The sequence below is a fragment of the Electrona antarctica genome (genome assembly GCF_951216825.1).
Source record: "Electrona antarctica genome assembly, chromosome: 14".
Taxonomy (NCBI): Eukaryota; Metazoa; Chordata; class Actinopteri; order Myctophiformes; family Myctophidae; genus Electrona; species Electrona antarctica.
This window is the reverse complement of record NC_136795.1, coordinates 8,973,951-9,001,465: the sequence shown is the minus strand read 5'-3', so window position 1 is coordinate 9,001,465 and position 27,515 is coordinate 8,973,951. Positions and strand designations below refer to the sequence as shown.

At 42.0% G+C, this 27,515-nt stretch overlaps 1 protein-coding gene across 2 annotated transcripts; it reads left to right on the top strand.

The window, feature by feature from the left end:
• Positions 1-264: 264 nt before the first annotated feature.
• On the top strand, positions 265-27,288 carry clcn7 (chloride channel 7). 2 transcript variants are annotated; one of them, XM_079519335.1, is made up of 25 exons: positions 265-551; positions 1,246-1,323; positions 4,913-4,978; positions 6,199-6,264; positions 6,665-6,797; positions 7,872-7,981; positions 12,690-12,770; positions 13,230-13,292; positions 13,478-13,561; positions 14,174-14,267; positions 14,418-14,482; positions 15,819-15,935; positions 16,195-16,249; positions 16,911-16,971; positions 17,629-17,770; positions 18,231-18,324; positions 19,164-19,336; positions 21,053-21,104; positions 21,696-21,823; positions 22,509-22,594; positions 23,354-23,486; positions 23,937-23,996; positions 24,136-24,312; positions 24,800-24,880; positions 25,050-27,288. In XM_079519335.1, exons 1-25 carry the CDS (start codon positions 438-440, stop codon positions 25,134-25,136), a joined length of 2,400 nt encoding a protein of 799 aa, XP_079375461.1. In that variant the 5' UTR covers positions 265-437; the 3' UTR covers positions 25,137-27,288. The 2 variants fall into 2 exon arrangements, with proteins under 2 accessions (XP_079375461.1, XP_079375462.1); XM_079519336.1 differs by lacking the exon at positions 1,246-1,323.
• The last annotated feature ends 227 nt before the right edge of the window (positions 27,289-27,515 follow it).

Here is a 27,515-nt window from a genome sequence, read left to right as displayed (position 1 = left end):
TAAATCTATGACAGCCTCGATCCAAGGCTAACATCTGTTGGTGCTTAAAACAAAATGTTGTGTATTGTGAATTTGTGTATAATATTATATTTGGGTTTGTATTCATGTATTCATATAAGATATACATAAGATATACATATGTATTATTTATTACATATCTAACTTCCTATCTGCACTTCTTTATTATGCTTGATTTAGTTGCAGATTTTCAAAGGTTTTTAAGAATTATCTTGGCCTACAACTAGAAACTACAACACCCAGAAGTCCACGTCAAACATTTTTGGCCACGCATGGGACCCATACTAAGCGTCACGAGACCGCTGGTGTTGTGTTGGTCATGGGGAGCTGAGAGAATACTAGGAGTTAGTTAGCTACAACAGTTGCATTTGACTAATTATTGCACGGGTTGTGAGAGTTGTACTCTATCGGAGGCTGCCATGGCCAACATCACCAAGAAAGTGTCGTGGTCCAGCCGAACTGACGAGTCCGGGGCGACCGGGGAAGGGACACCGCTCCTTAACGGCTCCGAACAGCCCCAATACTCCAGACAGGTAACGTTAGCGCGTTGGCTAGCTAGAGTTAGCATACCAGCTGAGCTGTCTGAGTTGACTGACATGTAACGATAGACTTGGATGAAAATGCTGTGTCATGTGTTTTGACACAGCAGAAGCAAATGCTGCGTTATGAATTTATTTTACTAATTTGATTCCATGGCATTGCCCCCCCCCCCTCCAAGGCATGCATGTAACTATTGTATGAGCAAACCCAACACAGAGCACGCATGCAAACAGCATGATGAGGAGGAACAGTTGCAAAATTATAACTATAGGTTCCTCTAGGCATTTGGGAGTACAAATACAATTCAACTGTCAGATTGTTACTACTCAGGTACAAAAGACAGGAAGTTATGGCAGACATTAAAGAAGTGAACCAGCAGTGCAACAAATTGTGTTAATACCCACTTCCTCCTTCACAGACACAGTACAGTCAGGCAGTCAACATGTAATCAAATAGTCCAGGCTAATGACCTACATCCTGTGTTTCACAGTATCATGGCCATTAGTATAACATAATCACTTAAGCGCAAATGTGTCCCCTACTTGTACATTTAAACCCTTTGCCCCAACCATCCATTCTTAGTAGCACTATAGCAATGATGACCGTTTAAATGTTAACTTGCAAAGTGCTACACATAGCCATATACATGTCATTTTGCTTAGGTGTGTAATGTCTTTGGTCTGTTAGCTGCCTGGAGGAGGCAGTTTATTTCACATAGGCAGACTCAGCACGGTGGATTTGGAGGAGGAGATGACATCAGATGAGGTAAAGTCCGGATCCGCTGTCTCCATCTCTGTTCTGTCTGTGTACCAATCACGTCATCTCCCTCAAAGAACATTCATGTGCATCCTTTTTAGATCCGAAATCTTAATGTCATTTATTGCAGTTGATTGGATAAACAGCCTTAAATGAGTCTACACGAGCATCTAAGAAAGTTTGCCAGGCACTGTTTGCAGTATTTGTATGTTCCACCAATTGTGGTGAATTACACCAATCAAGCGGTGTGTGGACATTGGATTTACAGCTCAAAGGGCTATTTCGTTAGGCAGTCGGGAAGAAATAAAGTCCAGTCACAGTGCCTGCAGTATGCAACTGACAAATACAAGGCTCGTATGGCAATAGCATTCCTCTGGATATTATGATCACGATTATTAAGACCTGAGGCCGATTTTCCAAATACTGTACCTTCTAAATCATTAGTTCTCACACTTTCAAGATTTTTCAAAAACTTTAAGAAATGGCACATGTACAAGCACGCAGCAAGGCACAAAGTGACGCCCTGTGAGTTTGTATGTGTGCAATCTTTGAACAGCCGACATATACGATCTAAAATTACACGGATGCTTCCCTCGTTTCGTGCGTACCAGCATGAAAAGATTTGAGGAAGTGTGTCCAAGCAATGTTATACTTTAGCATTATTTCAACTATAGCAGCTCTTTTATTGTTGAGGTGAAGAAAATGCCAGCACTCATTGTATGTCCTTCTACATGATTTTATTTACCTCTGAGAATGAAAACTTACGCGTTTCGGCCTGTATGGCCTTCCTCAGCGTTTGTGACACAAACGCTAGGAAGGCCATACAGGCCGAAACGCATACGTTTTCAGACTTGTATCTCCACCCAATAAGCTTGATCAAATTGACAGTGAAACCTCTTTCAAAATAACCTATACAAAATAAATGCATCCACCAAGAAAAGGAACAGGGACTTAATGGACAAGAAGAGAAGAGCAGTAAAGTTGACTCATCCACTGTGTTTTAAAGGCACGAGGGTGGAAAATAAAATACTCCAGTCTGATGGTTTCCAGCATGACTCATCGCACAAGATGAATGATTGTTGACCATGTGCATGAAAAGTCCTCAGTACACATGGTGTACTGATTCTTCCAAATCATGGTATGGTACCAAAGATGGGTTACTGGCTTATCAAAACTGGTCCCTGCCCACAACAAGTAGGCTATTTGGAAGAAATTGGAATGTATGTGATGTTGGCTTGTACTTTAGCTAGATTAAACACGGAGCTTGATTCACTAGTCTCCCAAAAAGCTTAAAATGTTTCAATAATGTTGTCATACTGTGTAATGTTTTCAATTAAACAAAAGCTATTTTTGATCTTTCACTGATATATTTTTCACAATGACATAAACAAACACCGTTAAAACTACTACTTTGCACCTTGGCTGGTAATCCAGTCTGGCAGTGTGCCGCGGGTTCGACTCCCGACGGCCTTTACTGCTATAGTAGTCACCCCCCCATCTCTCTCCCCATTTCCTGTCAACCTACTGTCTGTCCCTCCATAAAAAGTATAAAATAAAGGTGAAAGCCACACAAAAACATACTACTTTCATTTGCGAGTACCAGCCCCAAACACTTGCCAAATGATATATACACCGTAAATGTGTATTTATATTTTACAGTTAATACAGTTTGTGACAACTGTTTTTTTGCTTTCCAAAATATCCTCTGGTGCTAGGACCCGGCAGCATTCCTTTCTGAGTGGAACTTATAGACAAACAATATAATGACAGCGGAGATACAATAGGCTTCGCCATAAAGACTACTAAAATTAATGATACACAGTATGACTTTAAATCCTGTTCCTTAGGCTACATTAAAGAAGAATGCAGCTTGAGTCTCTCTTGGCTGTAAGATGACTTGCATTGGCCTTTAAGCTCAACACTAAGCCTCAATTTAACCTGACTCAGCCAGATTGCGGCAGTATTGAGTTCACAAGTTCCCTCCTCCTACCTTGATCTGGTCTCTCTCAAGCAGAAACGATGAACCGGAAGCAGCGGGACAAATATCTGATATCTCCATAATAATTTCGAGTTGTAGTCTTGTTACTGTAGCTTGTGTTTACATTTGCGCTGTGGCACAGCTACAATACGTCACCAGTCTCGCGTCGCAGTCTCGTGTCCCGCCTTTAGCGGCCGCATACGGCCGCATATCGCTCCGATCAGATTTTGTTCGGAGTACATCGTCTCTGCCCGAGAAAGACCAGATGGGAGGAGGAACTCACTGCTGCCACCAGCTGGCGGAGTCAGGTTAGCCTCAACTGTTAACGGTTGGGAATTACCTAGCTTTAATATTACTTATATTGATATGATATTGTACATTTTGTTCCTGTGCATGACGATATGAATTGCACCGTCTGAGAGCATGCATGTGCTCATGCCCGTTTAGTGCCCTGCATGCACATTCTAGCCTACCGTTGCCGTCTTGTGTGCTTGTAAGGATTGCCTTACTGGAGTTATGTGCGCCAGTGTTTCCCCGATCAGTCATGTGAACGGGCTGGACTTATAGTTCAACACAGCCAGAAACTATAATCCTGTTCATAAGAATTTTATTTCACATATGATTTTATTTGAGTTGTCTTGTTACTTATGGTCCAAGTGCTGCTATGTCAGAGGCCTTTCTGCCCCGTCTATAAAATAAAGTGGGAACACTGGTGTCACATTATGTTGTCGTCATGGTGGTTTTATATGGCTCAGTTGTGTAAAATCGCTTCATTGACCTAAATGCCTTTTCTGCTTTTACTGCACAGACCCTTGGAGCTGCAGTCTGTAAATCTCAGAAAGCTATGCTTTGTGTAATCGCCATGGTCATGAATTTATAGATTATGTTTTATTTAAATGAAAATGTAATTATACATTCCCTGCTGTCTCTAGAGCAATTGTGGTTGCACATAATGAAACAGAAGTGCAGTGATTGAACGTGGTGATTAAATAAAAAAAGATAAGGTACACCCCAGTAAAAGTAAACTCTTGTTTGGAGAGCGCAAGCTCTGACTAAATGAATGCTAGTGGTGACAGGAAATATTCTTGCATACTGCAGCTCAGTAGGACTGAGTATAGGACCGCTGAAAACAGTATGGCCCAGTCATATTGTTGTTCATCAACATGATGGCTGACCAGCTGCTACACTGCTACACTTAAGGCCTATTCATACTCTAGTTTTAGGTGATAAGGTGACCACCGAAAACTACAACATGACATCACACCGCAGTGGAAAGCAATTCACCGCTCAGGCGCTCACCCAAACACATATCTCTGTTTTTAGTAACCACCGGGTGGTCACCTTATCACCTCAAACTGGAGTATGAAGTCCTTTAGGCTTCATTTATACGCCGTCATGACGTGTTGTGAGCTTATATATCTGCTATATTTGGCAAGCGACATTGTCATACGGCGAAGTAAAAATATAGGCTTCACTCTTGCTGTACCTTCACTTTGATTTCTGCGACTTCGATGACTTTCTCTTCTCTCCCTAGTCTTCCGCTGAGTTCTTCCATAGGCCAGTGCTCATAGATCAGTGTTTCTATGTTTTACCGTTGTACTCTCGATTCCCTTCTTTCAGGACTCGCTGAGGGGACGCCCCAAAGAGATCCCTCACAATGAGAAGCTGCTCTCGCTCAAATACGAGGTAAACAAATGAAATTGGCCTCATTCATGTTGTCTTTGCTACAGTTGGAGGCCATCGATATTGTCCTTTTCTTTTTGCTGAGGTTTGCGTGATCTGCGCAAAAGGACAGTTAACCCATTTTGGGCGGGAACCCCTTTTGGTGTTTTAAACATTATGTTATAATTTAGCTATTGAAAAATAGCAGATCTACAAGCTCATAGCGCGCCACCGAGTGGCGCGCTACGAGCTTGTAGGTCTGCTATTTTTGAAAAATCGTGAAAATATTTATTTCAGAAAACTGGAGGATTTAGAAGGATTTTTTTTTAAATTTTGAGGTCAGGCCTAAATGGGTCAAATGATAAGGGACAATATCGGTGGCACCCAACTGTATATTTTGAATCGGTAAAGTGAGGAGTTGACAGCTGACCATTATTCTCACAGCAGCCGTTTTGGGGTTTTTTGCCTGATGGCTGTTTTGGCCTGATGAGGTGACAGCCTCATCAGGTTGGGGTTTCCCAACCACCACCAGAATGTGATGTTAAAACTAAGTGGCTGCTGTGTGAATATGACCGATGGGGAGGAACTGAGAGGAGAAGGCATGCAACACAAGTCCTAAACCTCAAATCAAATACAGGATGCTGTGGTTCACTGGTTATGTGGTCAAGGCATTAATTGTTTGAGCCAACCAGGGCCTGACTTGTAGAATTGCAGTCTGCAGAACTACACATTTTAAGTTATTATGGAATTTTGGAAAAGATATATAAATCACAATTGTTATTGAATGTTCTCTTGTGTGTGAATGTGCATGTTTTTCTGTGCCACAATGTTAAGAATGTAATTTAGATGGCATCATGTTATTACTAGGTCCATTGTTTGCCTGCTATAGTACACTTTCAATGTACTGATTATTCTTTATATTGTTTAACCCATTTTGGGCGGGAACCCCTTTTGGTGTTTTAAACATTATGTTATAATTTAGCTATTGAAAAATAGCAGATCTACAAGCTCATAGTATGCCACCAAGTGGCGCGCTACAAGCTTGAACGTCTGCTATTTTTAAATTTCGACGTCAGGCCTAAATGGGTTAAACTGATGCTAGTTTCTTGGTTTACCTGTGATCCTAGTTTCCTGTGGCACTACACTGTCTATATTGTTTGTGTTATGTGTTTACCGTGCTTATTGTAAGTCGCTCTGCATAAGCGAAATCCTGCTAAATGCCTTTTTATTGTAAATTGTTCCAGAGTCTGGACTATGATAACAGTGAGAACCAGCTATTCCTGGAGGAGGAGAGGAGAATGAGCTTCATTGTAAGTGGTAACACGGTGTATCATGTATATTCCTGTAGTGTACAGTAGATGGATGGATAGATGTATAAAGGTATGTATAAACTAGCTTTTAGTCCTAAGTTTTCTTATTACAACTTACAACTGATTTTAACTGGATTTTATGTTTTATTTAGTTCTTTACCATATTTTATTTACCTTCTTGTAACAACACCAAATAGGACCACAAAATCTAAATCGGATAGAACTTAATTGATCCTGCAGGGGAAATTAATTACACATGTTCCACGTGCATGTTCTTTTTAATACCCCTTTTTCTTGTTTTTCTTAAGCCCTTGTACTCTCATTCTAACCCCGTCCACACACATTCCTTCCATCACACAATCTCTCCCTCACACTGTCTATCTCTCTGTTGTATTCCTAGGGTTTCCGCTGTCTGGAGATCAGTCGCTGGGTGGTGTGCGGTCTGATTGGGTTCCTGACGGGTCTCATTGCCTGCTTTATAGACATTGCCGTGGAGGAGCTGGCTGGAGTCAAGTACCAAGTGGTCAAACAGAGCATCCTTTTTAACGCTGCGTTTCTCAACTGTGTCAGGACCCAAAGACGAGTTGCAAGTCGTCTTGACGGGGTCCCTGAACAGAGTAATATGTTATTTAATATGTTCGTGATTTGACGTCGGGATTTGACGGTCACGTCGGTCAGTGTGACATTTTGGGCTCAGTTGAGAATTAACACTATTGACAACATTATATACAGACACGTTTTAAGGAATTGCCTGGAAATGTGAAAAACCCTTTGGCACAATTGGAAACATGTGCACTGTGACTCGTTGTGAGCTTGTTGAGCGGCTATTTTCACATGACGGTGTGCAACAACAAAGTATAAAATAGGACTTGTAGTTCAATTATAAAAAAGCAATTAGGGGCGCCTGCTGGCCTAATGGTCCAGGTGCATGCGACATATAGGCTCTAGCCCCTCTCTCCCTCTTTCCTGTCAGTCTTCACTTGTATCTCTCAATAAAGACAGAAAAGCCAAAAACTAATCTAAAAAAAAAAGAAGCAATTGGAACGTTTTTCCCGTCGATTCGTTGATGTATATATAAAAAAAACATGCATCTCAATTATCTGATCAATCAAAAAAAGTCTATCGCTAAGAAGATAATTGATATTTGCAGCCCTAGCTAGTTTGATTGAATAGTGTGACCGGACCTTTTCTAGCAGCCTGGGCTGTGTATGAAAAGCCTCTTTGTCCAATCAGCTCGCTTGGTTAAGCCGAACAAACTGACCGTCCTCTCCACGGTTCATACCAAGGGTGAAAAAAAAAATCCTATTTCATCGCGAGCATTACAGTGGACACCATTGTCTATTTATCTTGCATCTGTGGTGCAGTAGAACTGTAGACAATTATAGATTTAATTCCCTATCATGTGTACCACTTATTATGCATTTTCCATCGAGATGTGTAAGATTATGCTTGATTGATCATAACTGTACTCTAGTCACTAGTGTGTAGTGCAGGGGTTCTCAACCTTTTGCGCTGTCGACCTCCAAAAATGCTATGTCCATGTTATTGTACCCAACTGCATGATTCCATACTCTGTGAGGTAGTACCTTGACCTTTGACCCCTCCAGACATTGAGAAGTTTACAGAGGTGGGTGGCCTGTCCATCTCTCTCATCCTATGGGCTGTTCTCAATTCTGCCTTTGTCATGGTGGGAGCCATCTTGGTTGCCTTCTTTGAGGTAAGACAGACACACAGAAATGTTCTAAACAGGCATGTGATTTTCATGTAATTTGTGGCTACAGACGAGTGGCAAGTTAAAGGAATCCCCTGAATAATTGAGTATAGTAGCTGGGAAGGAATCATTTTTGGTATCGGCATAAGGTTTTCTAAAACAATCGGAAACTATTTTGGCTCAACCCCTAGTGGTCTGTTTGCAATTAATCCAATATTAGATAAATTAAAAATAACTTCTGGAAAAGCATCATTTTCAAGATTTGTTTACATATTAAATCCGAGCTTATAGGCATTTTAAGCTGTCCAGTGAATATGAGACACTGAAGTGGTTAAGCCTGATTTACCACATGATACGGCAAAGTACATATAAAGCAAGCATTATTGTTCCAAAAGCATTGCTTCCCTGTTTTTATCTTCTGCCTTCGATCACAGCTGATAACTGGCTAAACCTCAAAGTGTTCAGCTTTCAAACCATTCATCAATGACAACACAATGAACACATTGACCTGATAATTTGAGTCAGTGTCCCCAGCTCTTATAGTACTGCCATTGTTTAGTGATCACAACAACCCTATAGAGCGTCGCAGTCCCGCCCCCTACCATGGACCAGGAAATGAATCCCAATGCATTTTTCCCATAGACATTTCAGTATTTATTTATTTAAAGACGGTTACGCCACGGACAAAGCCAACTCGAGTCGTGACAACTCATGACAACACAAACAATATTTTGGACCAAACAAATGATTACAAAGAAGAAAAACAACAAAAAAAGTGTTGTAACCTGCCGTTTTTTTCTTCTTTCTAATTATTTTTTCGGCCCCAAAAATTGTGTTTGTTGTGATGATTTGTCACAACTCCAGTTGGCTTTGTCCGCGGCGTAAACGTCTTTAAATAAATACTTTCTGAAATGTCTATGAGGAAAATGAACGGAGAATCATTTCCTGGGCCCTGGTAGGGGGCGGGACTGCGACGCTCTATAGAGCGTCGCAGTCCCACCCTCTACCATGGACCAGGCAAAAAGTATTTATTTAAAGACCTTTTAAGTGTCGTACAAAGCCAACTCTTGTCGTGACAAATCATGACAACAAACACAATTTGTTGGGCCGAACAAAGAATTAGAAGAAAAGAACGGCAGGTTACAACACTTTTTTGTTGTTTTTCTTCTTTGTAATTATTTGTTTGGTCCAAAATATTGTGTTTATTGTCATGATTTGTCATGACTCGAGTTGGCTTTGTCCATTGGCTTTTTGAAATGTCTATGGGAAAAATGCATTGGGAATCATTTCCTGGGCCTGGCGTCGTCAGGACAGGGGGCGGGACTGCGACGCTCTATAATGGTCAAGCTTATTCATTGAACCGGAGTGTCATGGTGGGTTCACACGGGCAATGTAAGCCAGTGACATGAAAAGTCAAAAGTTACAAAGCTACAAATGAGATGAACTGGCTTCAACTTCAGATACAAAGCGACAAATATGCTGTGAACGCAGAATCAGCACTGGAGCAAGATTATGCACACTGTTACTAATAAGCGTCCATTTGATTCCATTTGTACACTCCGAGTTACAGAACCGTAAGGTCCGTTTGGATCCCTCCCTGGTGGTCCCTGAACCCGATGTTTGAAACGGCATTTTAAGATTGTACCAAATTCTGGACACATGCACAAACTGCAGCGGCGCCTGAACAAAGTGGTGTTGTTGGTCATGCATGGTGATAGTTTGGATTGTGTGTGACGTCAGCCCTGAGCCCTGAATATAAAGTGTGAAAACTTCATTTAGAACCAGTTTTTTAAACTGTCTGCAAGATTTTTCAAATAGTGAGTGAGTGAACAACAGGCTGCAAAACACCTATACTCAATCCCTCACAGTTGATGCATAGCAGCCTTTCTGCGAATTAAACACTACTCCTGTAAGGTATGAGGTCTCCCCAGAATCAGGTTAGCTTTACTCGCCGTCCATATGGCTTAAATTCTCAGGTCTACCTTCATGAATACGCAAAGACGGGCCACAATGACCTGGACTGCCAAATGCAGAGCAAAGGCCAGATCCCCTCAGCCGCCTGTCAGACGATCAGCAGTTCTCTCAACAGCCAGAAACAAGAAGACATGGACCAACCAAGATCGCACTGTCGTCAACAGCTTACCAAGACTATAAATCGGCCAGGAGAAGTGAAGACCCATCAGACGACTTACAAAGGGAGGAAACCCCACATCTGTAAATATTGTGACAAGAATTTCCCTGCTTTATGTCACCTGGAGACACACCTGCGTATCCACACTGGAGAAAAACCATTCCACTGTAAACAGTGTAACAAGAGTTTCAGTCAGCCAAGTCAACTGAAAATACACCAGCGTATCCACACGGGAGAAAGACCATACCACTGTAAACATTGTTACAAGAGTTTCAGTCAGCCAAGTCAACTGAAAATACACCAGCGTATCCACACGGGAGAAAGACCATACCACTGTAAACATTGTTACAAGAGTTTCAGTCAGCCAAGTCAACTGAAGATACACCAGCGTATTCACACTGGAGAAAAACCCTACTGCTGTAAACATTGTGACAAGAGTTTCAGTCAGTCATACAACCTGAAAATTCACCAGCGTATCCACACAGGAGAAAAACTATACCACTGTAAACATTGTGACAAGAGTTTCAGTCGGTTAATTCACCTGAAGTCAAACCAGCGTATCCACACGGGAGAAAAGCCTTTCCACTGTAAACAGTGTGACAAGAGTTTCAGTGTTTTAAAGAATCTGAAGATACACCAGCGTATTCACACTGGAGAAAAACCCTACTGCTGTAAACATTGTGACAAGAGTTTCAATCAGTCAGGTCACCTGAAGTCACACCAGCGTATCCACACGGGAGAAAAACCCTACCACTGTAAACATTGTGACAAGAGTTTCAATCAGTCAGGTCACCTGAATTCACACCAGCTTATCCACACAGGAGAAAAACCTTTCGACTGTAAACAGTCAGTAACCTAGAGAGGCATTGTAAGATCCTGGCATTTTGGACGCCATCTTGAAAATGATGCCTTTCCAGAAGTATTTTTTTTCCTACTTTTTTAGTATGTCATTTAGCATACCCAATAGTAATGTAAAAAAAGCAATAATTTTGTGTTTCAACCCTGTACTGAGCTATCTAATATTGGATTCATTGCAAACGGACCACTAGGGGGCGAGCCCAACTCTTTTGCCATGGTTTTTGAATACCTAACACCACACCAAAAATCAAATCATTGATTGATTTTCATGAATTCCCTCCCAACTATAACAAATGCAAATGCTTCCATACAGGCATAATGTATGATACAATAAAATGCAAAACATTGAATTCATTTAAGTGGTGCAATGCTTTATATACCAGTTTTTCCAATATTTTAGAAAAAACGTATCACTGAAATTGATAATTCTTATAAAGTCTCCGTAAATGTATGGAAAGGGATAACTTTGGCAATTTGTTTAATCGTTTGGAACAACCCCAGTTTGAAGACATACTGAAAATTGTGTATAGGCATGGGGTTTAATAATAGAAGTCATTGATTTAATCAATGAAGTACAAATACAATATCATCATGACTAGCTGTTGATATCTTGAAGTTGCAAATTAATTCCGTCACCTCTGTCTTATTATTAGTTTCAAACTGTAAAAGAGTAGGACGTTAATTTGGCCGTCTGCAAGAACAATCTGCCAACATCTACATAAAGACGAATGTTGATTGTAGGGGTTCCCTCATTACATTACAAAGATAAATGCACGTACCAAAGTGAAGGAGTGTGTCATACACATGGGTTTTCAACCATTTTCACATCAAGGCCCATTGTTTATTCAGCATTCGAGCCATGGACCACCTAACCATTTGATGAGATTTAGCCTCTCAGACCCAAAACGTATGAATATTTTGTCGTCGTTGGATAAGATTTTGTCCACAATTCCATGCTGTATTGATGTTGGCACCATTAGGAGGGCTAACAGCATTACTTGTAAATTAAGTAATGCAGATGTTTAACAATAATTTTACTCAAGAGTTAAAGATCTAATAAGGGTCCATTTGGTTACCAACTCTCCATCATTTAGCTGGGGACCACCTGGAACTGCCTCAAGGACCACTGGTTGAAAACCACTGCACAAGGGGAATGGTACTACTGACTGCTTGACCCCATGTGAGGGGGTCTGGTGGATCTGTTATGCTGTAGGGGCATTTTCCCAGAATAGTGTGGGTCTACTTGTACTCTTATGGCCCTTTATGGAAATAAATGAACCATTTCTATCGTGATGGGAGTGGTCTCATCCTGGATGACAGGACCCCATCCACAATGCACAGGGGCTAATGGATTGATGTCTAATGAGTAAGAAAATTATGTGAATCAAACATGTTTGATAGCTCTTTTGACCAGTCCACCACTATCAAAAATGCCAAATGAGGTCATTTATTTCGTTCCAATGGTGTTCCGTTCCTTCAGTTGAGTTCAATAGACGTGTAGCATCTATTCCTAGTCGTATTCTGACTGCCCGTGGCGTGGTGGACCAACACTTTACTAAGACACTATTCTGGTTTATCCTTTAATTTGTCACCCATTTGTATACAAATAATGTCACTGTTTTTTGATGCACATAACTCCTAGTCTTCAAGTTTACCTTCTGTATGCTGTATATTTATATGCAACTCCTCCTCATGTGGTCTCTCTGCTCCCTCTCCCTGCTTTAGCCAATTGCAGCTGGGAGTGGTATACCGCAGATAAAATGCTACCTGAATGGAGTGAAGGTTCCCAGGGTCGTACGACTCAAGGTAACACACACACACACACATTTTAATAATTTATTTATGTCGACATAAGAGATACAAATACAGGACATAAATATTTACAAGGTGCTGTACAGAATGCAATCAGCAAATCCCGGACAAATACCCACACACCCCTCAGGGGTACAAGTAACAGCGTCTTCGCCATATTTGGCGGCTACCGATAGTAGAAGAGATTTGTTTGGCATCCCAAGTTGTTGGAAGCCTCTTACAACCAAACTATGTACATGTCCTAGGCTGCTGAAGATAAACACAGGTAGATTGCACCTGTAGCCTAGCTCTATGATGGTCTAGACTAGAGCTAGGTTACGCGCACGCACGCGAGCACGCGCGCACACACACACACACACACACACACACACACACACACACACACACACAGCTACGCACACAATGAACAGAAATAAATTGCATTCATGCTCTGTGTGTGTGCATGTTCCATAGACCCTGCTGGTTAAAGTGTTTGGTGTGATCTGTTCTGTGGCTGGAGGCCTGGCAGTGGGAAAGGTAAGCATTGCATGTTCTAGTCACAGGTGTGATGAAACGAAATGTTATGCTGTTCAGGGAAATGTTGCTCATTATATTAGTCCCTGAAGAGACCACATTCCATAACAAAATACTGTCTTTCCTATACTTAAGGTAGTATTGATCAAAAAGATTTTGGTCTGCTTGTTTGTCCCACAATTCCTCAGGAAGGTCCCATGATTCACTCTGGTGCCGTTGTAGCTGCAGGGGTCTCTCAGGGTAGGAGCACCTCTCTGAAAAGAGACTTCAAGGTACTGTGTGTGTGTGTGTGTGTGTGTGTGTGTGTGTGTGTGTGTGTGTGTGTGTGTGTGTGTGTGTGTGTGTGTGTGTGTGTGTGTGTGTGTGTGTGTGTGTGTGTGTGTGTGTGTGTGTGTGTGTGTTTTAACCCATTTTGACCTGAGCAAAGATTTGAGTTAAAAACGTTCGCTCTGAAAGAATCTATATTCAAAGATTTACGCCACATTTTCACAATTTTACAAAAATAGCAGACCTACAAGCTCGTAGCGCGCCACTTGGTGGCGCGCTATAAGCTTGTAGATCTGCTATTTTTCAATAGCTAAATTATAACAATGTTTAAAACACCAAAAGTGGTTCCCGCCCGAAATGGTTTAAGTGACTTAATTGCAGCTGAGACTGAAACGGTTCATGTTGGATAAAAAAACATATCACCTTGAGAGATTTGCACTGTGTAATGCACACATTTTTGAGGACTGAAAGTGAAGGCTTGTGCTTTATTGAGTGAAGTTACAGTAAGCATTGAAGTTGAACATTAATGTCTGCATTATATAAGGCATTTATCCATGTGCGTGGCATGTGTTTCTGTAAGTTTAGTAGTTTACTAACGTGTACATGTGTGTTTTTAGATCTTTGAATATTTCCGGAGGGACACAGAGAAAAGAGATTTTGTATCTGCTGGAGCTGCTGCTGGTGTGTCTGCTGCCTTTGGAGCACCTGTCGGTAAAACAAACAAACACACACACACCACACACACACACGACGACGAGACAGATATTTGAAAATACTGGCAGTCTTGAAGATCTTATTATTATCATATAAAATGTGGTTGTGTATTCCATTGAACCGTGGTGATGCTTGTGTCCCATGCAGGTGGTGTTTTGTTCTCCCTGGAGGAAGGAGCTTCTTTCTGGAACCAGATGCTCACATGGAGGATAGTGAGTACTTTTAATGACTGAATGTTTTGCCAATTATTTGGGGCCCCAATAGGTGTTAACTAGATGCTGACATGGAGGATAGGGAATACCGAAAGGAAGGAAGAGGATGTATTAATTAATTGCAAGTGGTCAGTTCTCACTGATGGATTAATTAAGTAATTAGAAGATGGAAGTGGTCTGTTCTCACTGATTAATTAATTAAGTAATTAGAAGATGGAAGTGGTCTGTTCTCACTGATTAATTAATTAAGTAATTGGTTAAGGAAGTGGTCTGTTCTTACTGACAGAGGAGAGTGAATACTTGAAGGAAGGGGATAAATGAATGGAAGAAATTAATCTGTTCTTAACCCATTTTGGCGGGAACCCCTTTTGGTGTTAGCATTATGTTACGCTTTAGCTATTGAAAAATAGCAGATCTACAAGCTCATAGCGTGCCACCGAGTGGCACGCTACGAGCTTGTAGGTCTGCTATTTTTGTAAAATCGAAGAACGACTGACATAGAAACATAGCTTTTTCAGAAAACTGTCAGGATGTAGAAGACATTTTTAGAATCTGATCTCAGGTCAAAATGGGTTAAATCAGAAGATGACATAGAGGATGGTAGGTAAATACCACTGGAAGAAAAGAGTAGCAGGCTTGAAACGGGTGGAGAGGAGAAGTTGGGGCAGAGAAGTCCAGTCCTGACTCTTCTTACGGCTGCTTTCACACCAGGACTGTTTGCTTGTTTAAAAGGGGCCATGGTCCGTCTGGTGTGAACGTGAAACCTGAAAATGCCGAACTCTGTTAATTTCTAAACAAACCACGGTGCAGGTGTTAACGCAGTCGGACAGGGGCTTTATAGAGGACCAAATATAGGAAGTTAACCAAAATAGCCGTCGGCAGTTGTGGGGCTGGATTCATAATTAGTAAAGCATGTCTTTCTTACGGGAATCACTATTGATAATATGACAGCTGATCTTTCTTCATTAGCTGCAATATAAACGTTAACTTTATCCTATAGTATAGACTCTTTTCTCCCTGTATGAGGCTATGAGCCAGCACATTTTTAACGGCTTGGCAAGACTGTGTGTGTGTGTGTGTGTGGTTCACAACAAGCTTCTGTTGTAGTTTGGCAGTGAAGTAATTGTCCATATAAATATCAGATCAATTTGGCCTGTATGACCACGTCATTTGGTTCGCTTTACAAAGTCCTGTGTGAGCGCTAGACGGACCAAAATGCAAAAAAAATAACATTTGGTCCCTGATCCGGACCTTCTTCTAAGCGATCTTTGGATGTGAAAGCGCCCTTACATATATTTTTTCTACTCTCTCTCTGTCTCTCTCTCTCTCTCTCCAGTTCTTTGCCTCCATGATCTCCACCTTCACTCTGAACTTCTTCCTGAGTATCTACCATGAAAAGCCAGGTGACCTGTCCAGCCCTGGTCTCATCAACTTTGGCCGCTTTGAGAGTGATGTGAGAGCCTTTATAATACAGCTTAATGATTTAATACATGCTGTACTGTTCACTGTATTATGTTTATAATTCAGCTGGCTATTTCTCTAAATAATTATTCATGATTTATCATTCTTCAAAATGTACCCAAAGAGTCTAGAAAAGAGATCAGTGAGTGACACATGTTTCAGTATAGGATGTTAAATATCATGTCTGCGGTCTCTGGTGTTAACATTTTTACCTGTGAATGCAACGTTAAACATCTGTTGTTCTGTTTCAGAGTGTGGCCTATAACCTCTACGAGATTCCCATTTTCATCGTTATGGGAGCCATAGGTAAAAACCCTCCTCTCTAATATTAGTGCTAGATCTTATCGGGAGTTAGGATTGCAGGTGGAAAAGCTCAGACCGCAAGCAGGCGACGGTGTTCTGCAGTAGAGAGGCATAAACCTTAGTACAGAGTCAAATAGCAAATCTATTTCTTCATGGACATGCAGGCATGGGCCATCACTAAACTGATGGAATAGCAGTGAACAAGGTTTACATAGGAAAAGCCTGTCTTCCGCAAGGTCGTAGTCACTACTAGCACCACTACTAGTCTTCCATCATTACTTATGACACCAGAGAGGCGCATATGGCCGCCATTATGACAGTTTTGTCCTGCACTGCTTCTTTGCGCCTCAGTCCAGCTCACCCACCCTGCCGTGTTCAACTTCTGTATATGTTAAATGCATTCAACATCATGTTCCACTTCGACCTCACCCAGATTAGAGAGAGTTAGAATGACAAGGACACACTGGGTTCATGTACAATATTTGCTAGGACGGAATAAAACAGCAGTGCCAGTGGAGTCTACCACACCTCCATAGGGAAAAGTGCTAAGAGGAATTTCCCTAAAACATTCATTCATGATTATGCTCTTTTATGTGCTCTACTTGTGTTGTGTGGACATTTTATATATACAACAGATTTGAATAACAATGCATTTAACCGGCAGGTGGATTGCTGGGAGCCCTGTTCAATGTCTTAAACTACTGGCTGACCATATTCAGGATACGGTAAGGCTTATACCGTCGTTCTTGGAATGGGTGAACCGTTCCAAATACATAAAATGCTAAAACAAAGCACATTTGTCATCTGTGACGCTGTAGGACAATGATGTTGGTTTGTCGGAGTTCTGTACTGTGTTGTGTGGTCTTATGATTAATCCAATTGTGTGCGTGACATAGGACATTTTTCGGTAGCATGCATTATTACACCACAAGCGTCCAGCAAGAATAACACCCAATTCCACACCAACAAAGCCATGAACATAAAGACACATTACGGAAGTAACCAACGATACGTTTTCATCATATTTATACCAGCATGAGTCAATGCTCTAGTATGCTAACCATGACTTATCTATGACCTAATGTGCACAAGACATTTGGCGCCGTAAGTTTAACTCTGAACAGACGGACATAGACGGACAGACTCTCTTACTTCCTGATTTGGGGACATGATTATCACTAAAATATTCATTTAAATAAGGGGCGTCAAAGTAGAATCACCCTGGAACACTTGAGTAGTGTTTTGTTTTGACGACCAACTAAAGTGGAAAGAGGAACTTGAGCACCACTCACTTTGGCAGTGGCAGGTCCGCAACACCCAGCCATGAATGTGTTCAGGGGCACGTGTGAAACGACACTTGCATTGCCATTTTCTTCTTCCAGGTACGTGCACCGGCCCTGTCTCCAGGTGATGGAGGCCATGCTGGTCGCTGCCGTCACGGCAACCGTGTCCTTTGCCATGATCTACTTCTCCAATGACTGTCAGCCACTGGGACCAGACCACTCCGAGGAGTACCCTCTGCAGGTGAGGCACACACACACACACACACACACGGGGCGACTGTGGCTCAAGAGGTAGAGCAGGTCGTCCAATGATCCATGGGTCGGCGGTTCGAATCCCGGCTCCTCCTGTCTACATGTCGAAGTGTCCTTGGGCAAGACACTGAACCCCAAATTGCTCCCGATGTGCTGGTTGGTACCTTGCATGGCTTCCGCCGCAATCGGTGTGTGAATGTGTGTATGAATGGGTGAATGTAATGCACAATCTATGTAAAGCGACTTGGATAAAGGCGCTATATAAATGCACCATTTACCACACACACACACACACACACACACACACACACACACAGCAAATCATATTACTGGCCAATGTTATCAATACAGTGTTTTATTTTTGTTGATTCTCTCATTGACTCTTTTTCTTTCCCCGTATTCCCCCGCCTGCCTACCCCCCCCCCCCCCCCCCCCCCCTCCATTAACAGTTGTTCTGTGCAGATGGAGAGTACAACTCTATGGCGACGGCCTTCTTCAACACCCCTGAGAGAAGTGTCCGGAGTCTCTTCCATAACCAGCCAGGTAATGGATGATGATGTGTTTATATGTGTATATATATATATACAAACACTTTATAAATTAGGACTATCAGAATATAGAGCTATTTAATTCTATAAGTTTTCCATTGTTTCGTGAGAAAATACCATATTGAAATAATTGCAATTTTGCAGTCTTGTCTAAAATGCATCCCTGGAGGATACAACATAAATACGTACTTTCCCAGGTTGCTATTCCCCCCCCCCCTTCAATTTAACGCGTGTAGCATTCACTACTAGAAACATTTTCTCCTGTTTTAACATGTTCCCCTCATTTCTTTCACTCCTCAATGTGCCTTCATTTTTCTTCCAGGAACCTCAATTAACCCTTCACTAAATCCCACCCCAAAAAGCGATTGTCCAATGCCAATCCAAATAGTTTAGCAACGGTTGCTATGCAGGTCAAGCTTTCTTCGCTGCTAACGGCAGCAAAGAACAAGGACAAGGATGAGTTGGGGAGGGACTTAGTGAAAGCCAGGTTCATGCTGTACAACTTGCATGTCTCTCTGTCTCTATTCAACAAACCAGCTCCACAATGGAAAGATATTTAAACCTTTTATATATATAAAAGGTTTAAAAATATTAATATTATAAAAAACATTGCTGGTCTGAATTATGGATGTAAATTACCTGAATTATTTTACACAAATCTGTTCATATCAAGACACTCCTCAATTTCTCATCTCGCTCTTTATTCCCTCCTTTCTCTCGACCCTTACTCTTTTCCCGACCCGTTCACCTCTGATCATGCTGATCAGGCACACATCCACACAGGGATGCGAGTGTGATTCCCTCTGCATTGTGTGTTAACTCTCGTCCCCCCAGGTACGTACAACCCTCTGACGCTGGGCATGTTCACTCTCACCTACTTCTTCCTGGCCTGCTGGACGTATGGGCTGACCGTGTCTGCAGGAGTCTTCATCCCCTCCCTCCTGATAGGAGCAGCCTGGGGGAGGCTGTTTGGAATACTGCTGGCCGCCATCAGCCCCTCAGACTCTGTGAGTGTGTGTGTGTGTGTGTTTGTGTGTGTGTGTAGTACAGTACCTGTGGTACAGAAGAAAATGCGACACGCTTTGCTGTTGGATGTAAGGGGGGCCCTTGTGGGCAAAATTCAGAATCAAATCTCACTCCTATAATCTGGCCATAAACGGACTTGCGCAGCCGCAGACACACACTTGCATGCATGTGCAGGGCAGGAATTTCACGGCGGCCATGGCCGTCGTTGCCCCTCTCTTTGGCCTTGTGCCCCTCGAAAAAGTATATGCCCAGACGGCCACAGTGGCCGCGGTGCCCATGTGCCCCGACCGGCGCCCACAGCAGTTCATTTTACCGTTTGTCCTCTGCGCAATTTTCCAGTCATTACGGTAACCTTCCCCAAACGTCTCGCGCAGACTTGTATTGTCTGTAGGCTATTGTAGTTGTGTTGCCATTTGCCAAGTGGTTTGATTCTTTCGCGTTACTTTGCCTCCTCCCTCCTCCTCCTCCGCTCCATGCACGCATACACGCACTGACAGCTCTCACTCACACTGACACTCAGCGCTTCAGGATTATTATCACACAGAGCCCGTGTGTTAAGACCAACGTGACTCGTCTTCATGGACATATAAACTCACAAAACAACACCACGCAACAGCATAGACTGCAGGACTCCTCCACCATTTACCACGCTATCGTCTGCTACGTTAGTTGACAGAGTAAATTGTTTAAACAGCCAACGCTGGCCACTACACGGCTAATATCGCTAGCCAAACGCTAGTAGCCAAGCACCAGAGCGCGCTCACTGTACACCACGCGTCGCTCGCTTAATAATCATTCATTTCTGTATCAATGCGGACATAACGTGGTAAATGTTCATAAGCACACAATTGTACAAAATGCTTTTTACACTTGACTTATCTCCAGAGTCCTCAGTCCTGCAGCCCCACAATGCCATATGCCAGTCTAGCCTTAAAATCTACATTTATATGTTATTCAATATATTACTTTAGCACAAAATATAGGCTTTTCTAAACCAAGCCCTCATTCAAAAGTTATGTAAGTAATTAAGTAAATGTTATTTATAAAGCACCTTTTGAAAGTTAGAAGGTGCTGAACAATTTGCACAGTATAAACAATAGAAGAAAACAAAAACAAGGAACATATCACACAGTTGTGACTATAGCAGAAGAAAAACAAACAAGGCAGAACAGAAACATAGGGCTATAAAAATGAATGTAGCCTATTTAAGAAGAACTATTCTGAACCAATGTTCGCCTTTAAATTAAAAAATTTTTAATCATCCTTAACCTTTAAGCTAAAATAATGATGACCGGGGACTTAAAATCATTGTTTTAATTGATGGCCTTCATGCCCTGGCACTTGGCCTTGTGCCCTCAAAAAGTTGACCACACTAAAGGCCAAGTGGCCTTGCCCCTAAAAGGATGAAATTCCAGGCCTGTGCATGTGTGTGACACACACACACACACACACTCTCTTTTCATATGCCATTATTTCATGAAGTTGAAATACATAAAAGTGATAGATACTATAATGTCATTGTAATTTGATGTACCATTTTGTTTGGGCCAAGACATGTTTTTCTTTTTAGTCTCATCCTCACTGCTTTAGATGTTCTTTCGGTGTGAAAATTATGCTAAAACTTAACCCAAATGTTGGTTTTAAACATTTGCTCAACTGTTGTTAACTTGTTTACATTACTTTGTTTGTGTGTTTAGATTTGGGCGGACCCTGGTAAATATGCCTTGATTGGAGCTGCATCACAGCTTGGTGAGTTTCACCATATTCATTTATAGTCTGTCATATGATAGTGTCACATGTTAAAAGTAGCACTACATCTACAAGCTCACAACTTACAGTATAACTATGTACGAATCGGGCATGACATCATGTAACAGGATGAAGGGATGATGCTGCCATGGCCAGTTTGGACCAGGCATGTGATTCAGACAGAGTCTAGACTTGTACTATATTCACTGGTTTTCGGGTTCTATATTATTTTACTGATTTGCTTAAGGACTCTTTCACAGGAATAAAGACTGGATTATGCGTCCTGTACTCAGTACAGTATTTTTATTATTTACTGTATAAATAATAAATACATCCCTGGGGAGATTGGTCTGGCACTCCTCAGTTTGACTTGCATTTCACTCACCCCAGAGTCTTGGGTGACCAATCAGAGCCCACTATTCAAAGTGACTTTTTTTTGCTGTGACAAACCGCCCCTTGGAAATAAATCTTCCACACCGAAGTTCCAGACTAATATCTATGCAGTGATAAATAGTCTGGCCATGCCACTGGTGCATATGTATATGATGTATGTATATGTATTAGCTTGTAATGCTGCCTTTCGCCCTGCAGGGGGCATTGTGAGGATGACCCTCAGTTTGACTGTCATCATGGTGGAGGCCACAGGAAATGTCACGTACGGTCTCCCCATCATGCTCGTCCTCATGACGGCCAAGATCGTAGGAGACTACTTTGTGGAGGTGAGCTGAGGGGAGGAGACTCTCAGCATATATTTTTAATTGTTTTCCAATAGGAGCGTTGCGTGTTTACAGTGCCACGTAAAATATATATTTTTACAGAAATATTTTCAACTCTGGACTGGTGGCGTTTTTAGGAGAGCGCCTTGTGTTTCAGCTGGGAAAAAATGCTTTGTTGGACATGCAGCCTCATGCTTGTATGCAACACACACACACACACACACACACACACACACACACACATCACCATTAAAGGGGCATTCCACTCATTTTCAACATTTTACTATGTCATTAATATACCTTAGAGCTGTTGGGTGGAAATAATAAAAAAGTCCCCCCATTCTGTGTTTCCTATAACTAGAGGTCTGAAAAAAATCATTAACATGGTGAAACACATCTTGATGATGTCATCAAGATGTGTTTCACCATGTTAATGATTTTTTTCATAATTACAGTTCTAGGAAACACAGAATGGGGGGACTTTTTTATTATTTCCACACAACAGCTCTAATGTATATTAATGACATAGTAAAATGTTGAAAATGGGTGGTTTTCCCCTTTAAGTACTACTGATAGAAGACTTGTTTATTTAGTAATATGCAGACTTGTTTATTTAATTAGTAATATGCTTTGCAGACACGCATGCACAGAGGACCAGTGTGTGTGATCTCTTGCGTTTGTGTTCCAGGGCATATATGACCTCCACATTAAACTACAGAGTGTTCCCTTCCTACACTGGGAGGCCCCGGCCACATCTCATTGGCTGACGGCAAGGTAACCACTGCCCTGATTGGCTCATAGCAGGTCAGGGATGTAAGGCCTTCTCTGATTGGAACGAATGACATGTCAACTTCACAGAGACGACAGAAAATAATGTTTCGGTTTCTCCCTCTAACGTTTGTTTCTCTTCATCCCTTCCTCTCTCACTATCACCTTTTCATTCTCTCTTTTCACACCATCATCTTCACTAAGTTCCAACCATCCTCCTCCTCGTCATAATCTTCTTTCCTCTGTCTCCTCACCTTTTTCTAACTCTTCCATCCCTTTTTCCCCATTGTCCAGCCCACTCTGCACGTATTAAAGTTCTCAGTCGCCACGACTGATTTCAGTCATTTGGATTCTATAGTCTTCCATGAAAGCATGCTGCCCACCGAAAATAGCAGATCTACAAGATCACAACACGTCGCAGCGCCACGTGTTGTGAGCTTGTAGATTGGCTGTTTTCGGTCATTAGTTATTTTAAGATAAAAGTTTAGAAGCATCTTCCAGGGTTCTGCCTGACGTTTCTTCCTAAAGGGGAGTTTTTCGTTACCATTGTCGCAATATTGCTTGCTCTGGGTGGATCTTTGTTGGTTGTAAAGTGTCTTGAGACAACTTGTTGTGATTTGACACTTTAATAAAATTGAATTGAATTGAATGGTCTCATAAAAATGTCACGATTTCTTCAACTGGTCGGCCTAAAACACCACCATTACATTTCCAGTCTTGAGATTTGATCTTGCTTTGTTCCATGTCTCGGTCTTTCATCTCCAGGGAGGTGATGAGTTCTCCAGTGACGTGTTTCAACAGGCTAGAGAAGGTGGGAACCATCGTGGACGTCCTCAGCAACACCTCCACCAATCACAACGGTTTCCCCGTCGTCGTGCACATGACCGGCAGCGACGAGGTATAGATACCGCTTTCATTTCAGCGGCTTTTTCCCCAACAGTTATTACGTCTCATTGTGAAAAATATAATAATTCACCAATTTCACGCGTAGTCAAGTAAAACTTTATTTTGTATTGATTTTTTAAAAAACTGTTTAATAAGAACATGCATAGAAAATGTATGAAAGTACTGGACGTTACCCTGCAAAATGTCCACATAATAAATATATAATGTGTATAGAAAAGATAGTGTGAAATAGTTCACAATGTAAAAATGTATCAGCTCTTTGTCCAATTGGAAGGTTATATAAAATAGAATACAGTGCTGAATAAATACACGTGTACAGTATGTCTACAGAACGCCGCATAGAAACCAGTGGGTTGGGTGGTTGATCATTCAAGGTTAATCACTGATTTCCTTTTCTTACACACATCCCTCCATCACCTGTTCCTGTTGCTGTCTCTCTCAGCCAGCGAAGCTCTGCGGTCTCATCCTTCGCTCTCAGCTCATCGTTCTGCTCAAACACAAGGTGAGATGTGCGCAGTCTCCCCTGCTGTATGTGTGTGTGTGTGTGTGTGTGTGTGTGTTAGTGTTATGTTTGAGGGTGTCCACACGTCCCCCAGATATTTTCATATACTGTACGTGTGTGTGTGTGTGTGTGTGTCCAGGTGTTTGTGGAGCTGGCTCGGTCCAGGCTGACCCACAGGAAGCTGCAGCTGAAGGACTTCAGGGACGCGTACCCTCGCTTCCCCCCCATCCAGAGTATCCACGTCTCGCAAGACGAGAGGGAGTGCATGATGGACCTCACAGAGTTCATGAACCCTACGCCTTACACTGTGCCACAGGTACGCGTACGCGCGCACACACACACACACACACACACACACACACACACACACACACACACCTTACACTGTTCCACAATTACTTGCGGACATGCATACACCTTATTCTCTCCCATTAGGTACTGTATATACAGTACTAATCTGGGAACCCATTCAGTAAAAAAAACTAAACAACTCTGGGGTCACCACCTCATTTTTGTGTAGAAACAAGAACTCTGTTGGCTGCTTGAAATAATTAATGGGCAAGGGTAAACACCACTTTTCTGGTGTGTGTGTGTGTGTGTGTGTGTGTGTGTGTGTGTGTGTGTGTGTGTGTGTGTGTGTGTGTGTGTGTGTGTGTGTGTGTGTGTGTGTGTGTGTGTGTGTGTGTGTGTGTGTGTGTGTGTGTGTGTGTGTGTGTGTGTGTGTGTGTGTGTGTGTGTGTGTGTGTGTGTGTGTGTGTGTGTGTGTGTGTGTGTGTGTGTGTGTGTGTGTGTGTGTGTTTTAGGAGACATCTCTGCCTCGCGTGTTCAAGCTGTTCAGAGCACTGGGACTGAGACACCTAGTGGTTGTGGATGACGAGAACAGGGTAAGTAACTGCGAGTCATGTATGTGTGTGCATCCATTCGTCATTCCCTGTGCTCTAGCTGTGTGTGTGTGTGTGTGTGCACAAACATAGTAGATCTTACTACAGGTGATACATATCATACAACTGGTATGTTGAGGAAGATGAATGTATTTTTCCCCTTCTTCTCAAGGTGGTTGGTCTGGTGACTAGGAAGGACTTGGCCAGGTACACTCTGGGCAAACATGGTCTGGAAGAACTACAGCTGGCACAAACATAGTAGACACAGATGATGTGCAATGGACTTGGAGACAAGCGTGCGCGTACACACACACACACACACACACACACACACACACACACACACACACACACACACACACACACACACACACACACACACACACACACCCACACACACACACACACGGGTGGTACAATAACCATGTAAATGATTAGATACCAGACGGACGGACACCTAAAACAAAAGCACTCATTCCCATGGATTACACTGGTCACTTGTTGCCTAGTTGCCTCTCAGCTCCAGCTATGCACTTCCCGTGGACTCTGTGGTGGTCCAAAGAGGCCATGCCAAAATGGTCACCGTGACAACACAACAAGGACATGGTTTGTTTCCACAGACGGCCAGGTGTGGACAGAAAAATGTGCATGGAAATGGTCGATGTATGGTTGAAAACACCACCTGAAGTGCGGTGGAATTAACTTGCCTTGTCTGTCGTTCCCTGTCGAATGGTTATAAATATTTCCCACTCATTTTCTTTTTTTTTGTTTTATGGTTATGGAACCTATTGATGTATGTGTCATGGGTCACTGACTTTACTGAGTGTGTTTATTGTTTCTTAACTTGAGAACAAGTACTGGTCTGGACAGGACTGGTTGTCCTTTCAGGAAACGTGTTCGTTGTTTCTATTTGTGGACCGTAGGTGAAGGCGTATGAACGCACGAAGGGATTATTAATGAACATAAACTATCCAAACTGTAGGGCTGGAAGTCAAATGTAAAGGGAACATAACAGTTTGCTTAACTTTTGACTCCTATGTCTTGTCCTCTAGGGCTTCACTCACACCTTCGCATCTAGCATACAACATTGATGCATGCTAGATGTATACAAAGGGTTTGTTTACATCTTGCCCCAATGCATTTCCATTGGAAGTCACATGGTTTGACACAACATTTGTTTTGTACGGCTTTCGGCTGTGTTTCGACTGCCCCCCACCCCCTCATACAACAAAAATGTTGTGTCAAACCATGTGGTTCCCATTGGAAATGAATTGCGAGCTTGCATCAGTAAACAAGTCTCGGGCATCAGCTATACATCAATCTGTTGTGCACATGTGAGTCAGGCCTAAGAATGTTCTCTGCACCTTTTAGAGCAATGGCTCCTCTCTACATCAAGTTATGTCCCATGGTAGAAGACAAAAGTAATTCAACTCTAGAAACATTCAAAGCTCTTGCCGCTCTTGTTACATAGGGTACAAAGAAACACAGGTTCAAGTTTGTGTCATAGATTTAATTCCATTAAACAGGGTGGATTCAAGAGCACTCTGGCTCAGCTGATATCAGCACATCCACTTTTTTATGTTGTTTAGTTTTGCACTGTGTGAGTGAGGATGCTTTTATTTATTACATTGTTAACGTAGTCTCGTATTTTTCTTAAGCTTTAGAATGGGGTGGGTGGGTGTATTTGGGGAGTTATGGTGAGACAGTTTAATGGCTTTGAAGGATTTGGGAATTAACAATGGCATGACAAAGGGTTTTAGTCCCATTCCCCATACAGTAGTTCCATTTCCTATTTGGTACGAAAACGTAATTTAATGGATGTCTCTTATTTGTGCTTTTGTGTCACTTGATTGTCGTTTTCTGACTGAGGAGTTGGTTGATGGTAGCCGGGCTCCAGCCCCTGAATCAATAGCCATGCCCATTGGGAAAAAAAATGAAACAAATTAACATTGCTGGCTAAGTTGGCTAAGTTGATGGAGAGTGATTGATAGAATTGGCTACAGCCACAGATACCATAGCAGAGACCACCTGGGAATCAGAACTGTGTTGGGACAGGATTTTGGGAACACACTATTGCATATTCTCTTCCCAGTTTTATCATCAGCACCATTAAACACATATTTGTACACAAACCTTCAGAAGTTTGTATCGCCACAAAATATTTGCACTTTGATATACTACTGAGATCGAAGATAGATTTTAGTTTTTACTATGTTGCGAAATACCCTTAAGTGACCCAAAAAAGATTTTATGAATGTAAAACCTTTTTGCCGTGAACATTTTTATTTTATTTACATCATTTAACTGACAGTATTCGATGATGTGTTTAAATTCTTTATAATTGACCCAGATAAGGCGTGCCATCAGTGACAGGATTACCTGAATGTGTACATAAAAAAATAATAATGAAACATTTGACTATTTCAGTGTTTTCTGTATGCTTCCCCCCCCCCCCCAACTGTACACTTATTTTTGTTGTTTTTACATTTCGCCTCAAATCATTCGTTTTTGTCTCGTTTGCACTCAGTGCTGTTTTGTTTGTACAGGTGTAGATGTTAAAATGTATGCTGTATTTTATAACCACTCAAACCTTTTGTTGAGCTAATAAAGTATAAAGTTAAGTTAGTGCACGAGTCGA